Consider the following 10878-nt stretch of genomic DNA (forward strand, 5'->3'; position numbering starts at 1 on the left):
GGGGCCTGGACTCGATGATCTTCCGAGGTCCCTTCCAGCCCTAATGTCTATGAAATCTATGAAAGCTATGAAAGAAAAGAGGCAGTAGAGTGGCCCCTGGGACAGGCATTCTGCCCCCAAGAGACAGTGAAAGTGGGCATTAGAAACAGGTTAAAATGAAATCAAAAGAATCTCTTCAGAGACCTCTTGCTATGAACAATGTTGACAGACAGAGGGCATGGGTCACCCTGTCAAGGTGTTCTGCAGAGGCTGGAGCTCTCCTTTAACATGCTGTCTGCCGTTTCTTCTATGCCAGGACTACACCCTAACTACAAGACATTAGAGGGCTGGCACAACAGGACCCAGCAGGAAAAAACCTGGGAAGCATCATCATCCCATAAATTTTCTCCTAGAGACTGCACTACTGTAGGTGGTCATGTCTGTTCTGGATACAATACCAGTCTTTTGCGTTTCTGGGCAGCTGATCTGGTAGTGATGTTCAGAAATGGGAGCTCCTTCAGTGGTGAAGGCTGGGTAGAGGAATTCAGGGGCTCATGCAAGACAGAGGAGTTTTCGCCATCATGTGGGACCAGCAATGGCCTTGGAACAGCATCTATTATCTCTATGGAGAGGAAAGAGAGAAGAATTAAATGTATTTCTCTATGTTCCAAAAAGTAACAGCATCATAGTCAGAGTTGGATGGAGGTGATTTCAAAACCTATGGGAGAAGCAATGTCACAACCATGGAAACAGGACCTCACCAGTACAACATATCTCTGAAGCCCCTGGTGGAAGAGCCTCCAGATAAAAGTCCTGCAAAGTTTTCCCACAGAAGTCCATTTTGGGATTTTCTCTCTCCTTCTTATAATAGTGGCATATGCCCTTCACCAGAGAGTGTGGCAGACTTGGTTAACACACATTTCCCTCCCACCCAAAGAAACAGAGAAATCCCATGGTGGATACTTTCCACTTGCATGAAATGGAATCTGCTAACAGAACTCCTCCCTCTCAAACAAGCTCTACCTTAGGCTGAGTTTAACTGTGCCCTTAGCAACTGTTCCCTTCTGCGGGCCTTAGACAATAGCTGGCAGGCACTCACAGCAGCAGTTTGAACATGCTGACCAGCTGCCATTCTCCCACAGTCCAGCACCTGAAAGAAGTATTCAGATTTCCAGCTTCAAGTCTCCAAAAGCTGCATTACCTGGGGGGCACACCAGCTGTACAGAGAATGAGCCAGTCAGCCCCTCAAAGCACAACAGAGAAGGGAAACATGATACATGATTCCAGCAGCATGAGCGTACTTTGAGTTAGGGGCTGTTTTTCAAGGTGCAAATGACATGGGTCTTTGCTTACCAATGCCGCGGGAGCTGAAGAAGGGAAGTCAGTGCTAAACACAGGTCAGAGCTCCTACCTACCTGAGTGGAACAGAGGTGACCTTAAACATTGCCTCCCTCATGCTGTCCTTCACTATGGTGGCTACTTGCATTGTCACGAGCCTTGACTAGGTAACACCTCACCAAGCATACTTTGCTGAAAGCCAAGTGCTCAGGATAATTTTTTACTCCAAAACACTTTTGCCCCACTTCTTCATCTGCAAACCTGCCTGCCATCAGCCCAAGAGGATCTGTCCAAACTATCCCTCTCCACGTCTCTCTACTGAAACCCATGTTCATCACTCCATTTCTTTTTGGTTCACTTACCTTCCCTTTAGCTGCTTGGAGTGCAGAAATTGGTAGCTAAGGTACCCAGCTGCCTCAGGAACCCATGCTGTTTGCATCCCCCTCACTGCTGCTGGCTTCCCAGTTATCTCCTGTATTCTAAAACCGTGTGTGGCGCTCCAAGATGGAGTCACGCTGCCCTGGCCAAACCCACACACCTCACGGCCTCCAGCTTGTGCCTATGCGTTCCTGAGTGCAGGGGGGTGCACAGAAGAGGTAAAAGCACATTCTCTCTTCCCTCTTCTCTCTGGAGCTCACGCCATCTTTCTTGAACACTGGTAAACTTTGCCTTGGTGTAAACTGAACACCATTTATCACTTGTTACCTCCCTCCCATTGTCTTACCATTACACCTCACTATGCTGAAGACAAGATTCAACATCTTTGTACCTTAACTGCTCCACCTTCTGTGGTTTCACCCTCCAATCACAAGCTGCTGATTACATCACCTGTCAGCGACAGCCTATCAGGGATGTGCATCTGAAAGGATGGAGGGACATCCTCAGCTGTTCTCTCCTGCTCCAACAGGCCAGGCTCCTCTGCCACCTTCAGTCTGTTGGGCACCTGCATGCTTTGACTGATGGCTTCTGTGAAACCCAAGTCGCATTGGATTCGGTTCAGGTCCAGGCTCCAAAATGGCCACATCATCACTTCCTTCCTAGGTCACTTCATCCACCTTGATGCCACATAGAGAAAGAGAGTGATGGTAGGGTTACCATATGTCCAGGATTTGGCTTTGCCTCTGCTTTTCCGGCACTTCCTGGCTTACCCTAGCAAGATGTTACTTGTGACATGTGTGTGTATGTGTCCATCCGTCCATGCCTGCTGGCACTGGGGCTGCAGCACAGCAGGGAGGCAGGGGAAGGGGGTGTGGGGTTCTTCGGGGCAGCAGGAAGCTATATGGGCAGCAGGGCTAGGGGAGGGGTGGGAAGGGGCCGCGGGTCAGGAGTGAGGGAAACTGGCCAGGCTGGGTGGGGCAGGAGGCTGTGGGGCAGGAGTGAGGGGTATCAGCAGGGACGGGGGCTGCAGGTTGGGAGTGAGGAGCAACAGTATGGTCCAAGTGACAGGGTGCTGTGGATCAGGAGTGAGGGGCAGAAGCAGGGCTGGGGGGGGGTTGTGGCTTGGGAATGAAGGGTAGGGGTAGGGCATAGGCATATATCACTGCCCCCACAATCATATACACCCTCTCCCTCTTCCCCCCACAGGTATCTTCTTTTTTGAAAATGGAAATCTGGTAAGTCTCATTTAAAAACCTGGGCACACCCTGCCAACGCACATGGAGCAGGGCACAATGTGAAACAGCAATAGTATAGAAATACCCAATATAAGCCAGACTGTTAAATTCGAAAGAGCAGCCCCTGCTAAGATAGAGAGGAGGGCTGACAGTGACTAAACATAGAAGTTCCAGGATAAAAAGAAAAGAAACTAGGATCTGGCCAGTAGTTCCTCTCTGTAACTGGATTAACAGACATGCTCTGTATTTTGAGATCCTACAATGAGCTGACCAGTAGCCATTCTCTCAGGGTGAGAACATGATGGTAAGATGGGGAGAGGGGCTCCATAGCTCACAGAAACAACACAGCCACAGGGGAGGCAGCACAACAGAACAGATGGAACAGAGCAGGCACAGAGGCTGCTGCATGATCTCAAACAAGTCATGGCCCCTCTCAGTGCCTCAGTTTCCCCTTGAATATGCTGAGCTTTGCCATGTAGATGTGCTTTGTAAGGCTCCTCTGGCTGACAAGTGCTAGTGCAACGTGCTGAAGCCTAGGAGTAACTGGGGGAAGGTAAAGCACAGGCCAACATCTTTGAACAGCTTTCCCAAGTGTCTGATGTAGAAATGCTTTGCTCTTTTTATAAGCTCAGCAGCAGCTGAGGGAAGCCTGAGAAGCAGAGGCAGCAGAGAGGTGATTTCCATGGGCATTTGTACGTGACATGGTGTTTTGTCCTCATTAATTAACCATGCCTTTAAAATGTTCACAACGCATTTGTGTTTACAGAACGTGTTCTTTCCAGCAACGTAAGTCCCGTGCATCATTCCCCACAGGCTCCAGCAGGGGGAGCCAAATACCAATCTACCCACCCCCACAATTGTCTTTCCTAATGCATTACAGCAGGAGGCCCACTGAATTGGCACCCACAGTCCCCACCCCCTGCCCCCACTGCAAGTCTTCTGCTAAGTCCTCCCCATCCCCCACCACCTGGGCACGGTCACCTCAAAAGTCTGCCCCTTGCCTGGGCTAGGGCCAGTCTCCCAGGAGGCAACCCCCATGGTGATCCTGACGACAAGCCGTGTGAATCATCCCCTCCTGTCTCTCTCCCTTCCACCCTTTACAAAGTAATGAGAATTTATATATATGAATTAATTTTTTTTACTATATCACTGATACGATATCAGACATGTACAGTGTGGGGTTGAGACTGGCGGGATAGTGGGTGTTGCTGCCCTAGTTGGTTGGCGATTGTGACTGATGGTGGTGACAAGCTCTTACATTTTCTGGCTTTTTAGGACTACATTTCCCAGCATCCCCAGCCTGCCAGGGCTTGGAACAGTTTCCCTGGGGATGCGTAAATATGGGGCTGCTTCCCTCACTCCCTTCCCTGCCCACGTTCCACCGTGAATATGTTTGTGTAATGTGAAATACGGCTTTTGGAGAGATTCATAGATTCATAGACATTAGGGCCAGAAGGAACCTTGAAGATCAAGTCCAACCCCCTGCCCCAGGGGCAGGAAGTCAGCTGGGGGTCAAAGGATCCCAGCAAGATAAACATCCAAATGTTTCTTGAAAGAGTCCAGAGTAGATGATTGCACCACTTTGGGAGGAAGTCTATTCCAGGTCTTGGGGGCTCGGAGAGAAAAAATTTTTTCTTATGTCTAGTCTAAAACAGTCACGGAGGAGTTTATGACCATTGGTCCTTGTTATCCCTTAGGGCGCTCTGGTGAACAGACGTTCCCCCAGTTCTTGATGCACACCCCTTACATACTTATAGGCAGCTATCAGGTCTCCCCCTGAGCCTTTGGTTTTCCAAGCTGAAGAGTCCCATGTCTCTCAGCCTCTCATCATAAGGCCTATTCTCTTGCCCTCTGATCATGCGTGTGGCTGTCTGGACCCACTCAAGCTTCTCGACATCCTTCTTGAATTGTGGAGCCCAGAATTGGATGCAGTACTCTAGCTGCCTCACCAAGGCTGAGTACAGCAGAAAGATAACATCCTGAGAACATAACATAACTTGAGAAGCATCTATGGATGCAAGCCAGAGTTTTGTTTGCTTTACCAGCTGCGACATCAGATTGGTGGCTCATGTTCATCTTGTGGTCAAATCCTGACCCTGAAGTCTTTTTCAGCAGTGGTGCTAGCAAGCGTAGCACTGCTGAGCCTGTGAGTATGCTGCGGGGGGTTCCCCCCCCTTGAGGTGGAGTACCTTACATTTATCGGTATTGAACGTCATCAGGTTTTTATCCACCTGCTTACTAAGTTTATCCAAATCAGCCTGGATCACTAGCCCGTCCTCAGGTGTGGACGCTATGCCCCAAAGTTTAGTGTCATCAGAGAACTTAGCCAGTGCACTGCTGACACCAATGTCTACATCATTGATAAAAATGTTGAAGAGAACCAGTCCAAGGACAGAGCCTTGGGGGACACCACAAGTCATGGAGCACCATGATTCACATCCATCAACTACCACTCTCTGGGTCCGACCTCAGACCCAATTTCCCAGCGATCGGACTGTGGTGTAGCCAAGGCCACATTTGGCCAATTTTTGCATAAGGAGATCATGGCACACAAGATCAAAGGCTTTCTTAAAGTCCAGATATATGATGTCAATTTCTTCTCCCTTATCCAGGTGATATGTCACTTGGTCATAGAAGGAGATGAGATTGGTCCAGCAAGACCTACCTACAACAAACCCATGCTGGCTGTCCCTCAGGATGTTGCTATCAGCCAGCTTATCAAGAAGGGTCTCTTTGATAATTTTCTCCAGAATCTTACTGGTCAAGGTGATTGGCCTGTAATTCCCAGGATCTACTTTCCGCCCTTTCTTGAAGATGGACACCACATTGACCTTCTTCCAGTCTTCAGGTATACTTTATCTGAGCACCACAAATTTTCAAATATTTTTGGCAATGGTTGGGCTATGACACCTACCAGCTCCTTGAGTACTCCAGGGTGTAATCTATCAGGACCAGCTGACTTGAAGATGTCCTGCCTCTCAAGGTGTTCCTTTACAAGCTCTGCATCGATGCTGGGTATAGATATGCCCTCACCCCGGACGTCCTGCGTTATGCTAGGCAGAGCGGTCCTTTTGTGCTGATGAAAGACTGATGTGAAGTACCCATTAAGCAGGTCGGCTTTTTCCTGTGTGTCAGTTATCAGTTGTCCCATTTGGTTCAGCAGAGGTCCAAAGTTACCCTTGTTTTTTTTCCGACTCCCTACATATCTGAAAAAGGACTTTTTATTATCCTTTATATGTGAAGCCAAATGGAGTCCAGTTGCCTTGGCTTTCCTGCTCTGCTCCCTGCAAGCACAGACCAGTGCTGAGTACTCCTCCTTGGTGGTGATTTGAGCCTTACATCCTTTATAAGTCTCTCTTTTTAGGGGTAGGAGGTCCTCAAGTTCCTTGCTGAGCCAAAGGGGTTGCTGCACCCTTTTGATACCTTTCCTCCAAGCTGGGATGGACAACCCTTGTGCTGTCAGGATCGCTCCCTTGAGAAGCAACCACTCCTCTTGGACTCATCTTCCTGTCAAGTTATGGTCCCTTAGGGTCTCAACAATGAGTCTCCTTAGCTTGTTGAAGTCAGCTTTCCTAAAGTCAAGGACTTCTGCATTGCTGACCGACTTGCCAGCATTGCGATGGATAGTAAAGGTGATCAGCTCGTGGTCACTATCACCCAGCTTTCCATCGATTCTTAGATCACTGACCAGATCATCCCCTTTGGCCATTACCAGGTCCAGCAACACTTTACCGCTTGTCAGCCCATAGACTTCTTGAGTCAGGTAGAGCTTGTCCACACACACGAGGAAGCTTCGGAACCAATCGGATCTGTCCGAGTGCTCTTCCCATGAGATGTCTGGGTAGTTAAAGTCTCCCATAACAACCATGCACCAAGAGCATGCAGCCTCAGCCAGTTTCCTGGGGAATTCCTGATCTAGCTCTTGTTTCTGGTTAGGAGGTCTGTAGTAGACTCCTACTGTGATGTCCCCTGTGCCACATTCCCCATATAATTTAACCAGAGGCACTCCAGTCATCCTCCCTGGGTGCCAGTGTCAATTCGCAGGGACATGTAGCTTTCCTTAACATAGAGCGCTACACCTCCACCCCTTTTATCATCTGCACGATCTCTCCTCTACAGGGTATAGCCATCTATACCTCAGTCCCCATCAGGGGGGAGTCTCCCACGACAACCACTCTATGAGTGGCCTTAGGGAGAGCAGGGGCAATAGCTGACGATGAGCCTGCATTGCCTGCAGGAGCTGGCAACTCAGCAGGCTCTATTGGGGCTGCAAGAGGTTCATACCTGGGGTGGGGGGGACCTTGGTGCAGTGGGCCTTGGAGCCGCTGACCACCTTGGTCCAACCCCCTCGCTGGACAGCATGGGAGATCCCCGAGTCCTCCCTTGTCCTGGAAGGTGACTTTAGTCTACCCTCCAACTCCAGGGGGTGAAGAGCCTGGCAGTAGGAGTCTATCTCCTGCTCGCCATCCCTGATGGCACACAGTCTCTGGACTGCAGCCTGGAGCTCCTCTATCTGGTGCCCCAGAGACTCCAAAGTGGAGCAAACCTTGCAAGGGGAGGTGGCCATGCTTCTGGTCCCATGTGCCTGGAAATGTGCCAGGCAGCCCTCGCAGCTGAGAGCCAGGGGCTCCGTCTGTGCAGAGCCCAGAACCACGGGCTCCATCTGGGTGGACGCCTCTGAGGTGCATGAGGGGGAGGCTGCAGACTCCAAGGGGACCCTCAGGGTGCAGTGTGTGCCTGTCCGCATTGTGCCACAATAGTCTGGCTACTGATGGGACTGCCTTCCCTAGGGCTCACAGGCAGGACCATGGGCCTTCCTGCTCACCCTCCTAGCAAGCTCCTGCGCTAACTCACGTGCCAGGCAGACAAGCACACCTGTTTGCATGTCATGTTCACAGGGCTCCCTGGGGGCTGGGGGGGCATGTCCCTCCTTGCCTCACAGCTGACTGAACTGGGGATCCCTCCCTCCCTGCCACAGGCCCCACCTATCTCCGGCTGTGCTGGGGGTCCAAGTTGGGGTCCCACTGGGCGGGTCCTGGGGGTCCCTAGGCTCAATGGGGGCGCAACAGTCTTCCACCCATGCATCTCTCGCCAGAGCCGGGGGACAAGCTGTTGTCAACTGTTTTTGATATGGTGGGTTTTTGTTGGGCTTGGGGTGGAATATGCCCCCTTCCCCCACCCCGCCCACACTCCTACGGCAGACTTCAGGCTGTTCACATCCGCCCACCTGCCATCAGCTGCCCCCCACCCCCTGACAATGAGAGGTATATTTAACCCTTCCACCCATGGGACAGTAAGTGCCAGTGTGTAATGAGGCCCCCTCCCCACAAACCACTGCCAGGCTCGAAGCAGGAACCCCCTGCCCCAATCCACCTTCCACCAACCCGCCCTGCTCATCCCCCACCTCCATCATCTCATCTGCTACCTTCCACTGCACACCCCTGCAGACAGACACAGATCTTTATGTTGTAAATTGTAAAAGAATTTATTGTAATGAGAAGAAAGAACAAGCACTGTAGTTGCTGTCAGCAGCAATATGTGCAGCCAGACAATCCTGCAAAGAGCCATCTGACCAGCTTCTCCTTGTGCACATGTCCTCAGTCCCTGCGCTGCTGCCCAGCCACATCTCTGTCTGGCCACCACCTGTCATATGCTTCTTCAGCCCACAATTCCCTGAAAACCTCTCTGCAGGTCTCAAAGATGTTATGCAGCATGTAGGCTGCCACTACAAAGGCCATGATATTTTCTGGCTCCATCTTGAGCCGGCACATAAGCACCCTCCATTGTCCTTTCAGTCAGCCAAAGGTGCATTCAACAGCCATCCTGCAACTGCTCGGACTGTAGTTGAAAACCAGTTTCTACAGGTCTGTAAGGTTCCCTCCATAATGCTTTATAAGCCACGGCTTTAGGGGGTAGGCAGCATCCACTAATATAACCAGGGGAAGGGCAACATCACGGATCACTCTCTCGTGGACTTCAGGTGCATAATGTCCTTCCTCCACAAGGCCAGGAACGGGGAGTTTCTGAACACACGTGCATCATGCGTGCTGCAGGCCCACCCCATAAAAATGTTCATGAACAAGCCCCGGTGGTCCACAACAGCTTGCAGGATCATGGAGGCAAATCCTTTCTTGTTTGTGAAAGCCCTGCCTTGCGATGTGGGGCCCCAACATCTAGACAATATGATATAACGTCCCCCTGGTCATTCAGAACGTCTTCAGCCACTGCTGATCCTTCCACGTGGTCAGCACAATTCACTCCCACCAGTCCAAACTGCTCTCATGGGCCCAGACCACGCAGATGCTGCTCCTGAGTTTTCTCAACAGAGCTCAATTATCTTCTTCGCTATTCAAAGTCCTTGGGATATCTCCATTTTCTTTGTGTTTTGCAATGCTGTTAAAGCTTGGACACAACATGCCACTGAATACTCTACCACCCTTCTCCACTGGTGCAGCATGCCGTGTATTAATCTCCAGGCCAACAGTATTTGAAGCAACAGCACTACTGCCACCTCCTTCTCCTCCTCCTCATGCTCATCCACATCCTCCAAGTTCTCCATGTTGAAGGAGTCTTCACTGTGTTGTTTTCCATTTTCCACTTCCCATTCCTCACGCATTTCTCCCCGATTCTCCATTTGGCCCCTCACCATCATCAGCCGCTTCTCAGATCTCACCTGTAAATGATCACCACCACCAGGGGGTGGCAGCTCTGTCTAGATGCATCCCATATAGGACCACTGCTTTTTCAACAAGGAACCCCAGGGCACTGGGCTTTTGTCCAACCTTTGTTTGGTCCTCAGATAAGAAGCAAGTTGTACATTTTCTGATGCATCAAATCTTACAACTGTAATCAAGCTCGCAAACATAAGATTTTGCCATAGTCCTCTTCTGTTAATGTAGGACCAGGCAGCTGAATACTTTTGCAAAGAAAAAAATGGCCTTCATTGTGGGACTAAGTAGAGGGAGACAGGCCAAAACACAAGCAGGGAGGTGTGATTGATTTTTGCAATACTGCAGGGCATTGAGCAGTCACGCCAACTGACAATGGCCTTATGTGACCCATGGTCAAGCCCATCACCAAGTCTTTGTTGGTAAACAGGCTGCTTCATCACCTTGGGCTGGTGTGGTGATGTCTTCACAATCTTTTGAATTTTCACAGCATGTGTATAAAGGCAACCCTCAAATCTTGCCACCAAAAATTTGTGAATCACTTGCTGCTGACCACAAACTGCTTCACCATGTCTCACAAAGCCAAGGCCAGCAGTATGGAGGTCACAGAGTAGAAGGCTCCAACACCTGTGGACCCAACTGGACCTGGGAAGAACTGCAGGACTTAATCAACATTTGGTTGAAATAAAAGATCACAGAAAAGCTGAAAAGTAGGAGGAATAAGCCTGTTTATGTCTCCACTGCAAAAGCGATGCAGGCATGGGGACACAATTGTGACTGGATCCAAGTCTAGTGCAAGATCAAGTCCCTGAGATATGTGTTTTGCCGTGCCAAAGATGCAAACTTTCATTCTGGGGCAGGGCACTCAATTGTTCCTTTTTAAAACCAGCTGTTCGTCTTTCTCTCTAAGGATACAGGCAATGCTCCAGTTATGCAGACTTTTGGGAAGCCCAAGTAACTGACTGCTTACAATATTGTGGTCCTTACAATAAAACCTCAAGGTATCCTGGCTTTTAGCATCTGCCTCCATTATCTTTGAAGACCTGACAAAATCCACCCTCACACTGCTGGGTGGAGAAGGGGGATTTCATTCATTCTTTGCATTCATTTTTGTTTTCCTTTTTCTGCCTTCTGTTTTTCCTGGCTGTGTGTTGCATGGGGTGCAGAGGGAAAGGGCTGGTAATCTCTCTTGCACAGGTACACAGGGGTGGGGCTCCCTGGCTGGGGACTTGCTCAGCAACAGCTGGCTGGCATACATATATAGCAGAAATGTTCCCCAG

At 50.0% G+C, this 10878-nt stretch overlaps 1 protein-coding gene across 3 annotated transcripts in view; it reads right to left on the reverse strand.

The window, feature by feature from the left end:
• Positions 1 to 10878, reverse strand: part of LOC109313642 (mitochondrial fission factor homolog B-like) — a 42829-nt gene that overhangs the window by 9144 nt on the left and 22807 nt on the right. For all 3 annotated transcript variants that reach the window (XM_019540297.1, XM_019540296.1, XM_019540298.1), the window contains exons 2-3: positions 2146 to 2372; positions 438 to 601 (exon numbers count right to left, since the gene is read on the reverse strand). In XM_019540297.1, coding sequence (XP_019395842.1) covers positions 438 to 601; positions 2146 to 2344 — 363 coding nt within the window. In that variant the 5' untranslated portion in view covers positions 2345 to 2372. The remainder of the gene's footprint in view (positions 1 to 437; positions 602 to 2145; positions 2373 to 10878) is intronic.

Source organism: Crocodylus porosus, unplaced genomic scaffold (genome assembly GCF_001723895.1).
Source record: "Crocodylus porosus isolate Cpor-Errol unplaced genomic scaffold, CroPor_comp1, whole genome shotgun sequence".
Lineage (NCBI taxonomy): Eukaryota > Metazoa > Chordata > Crocodylia > Crocodylidae > Crocodylus > Crocodylus porosus.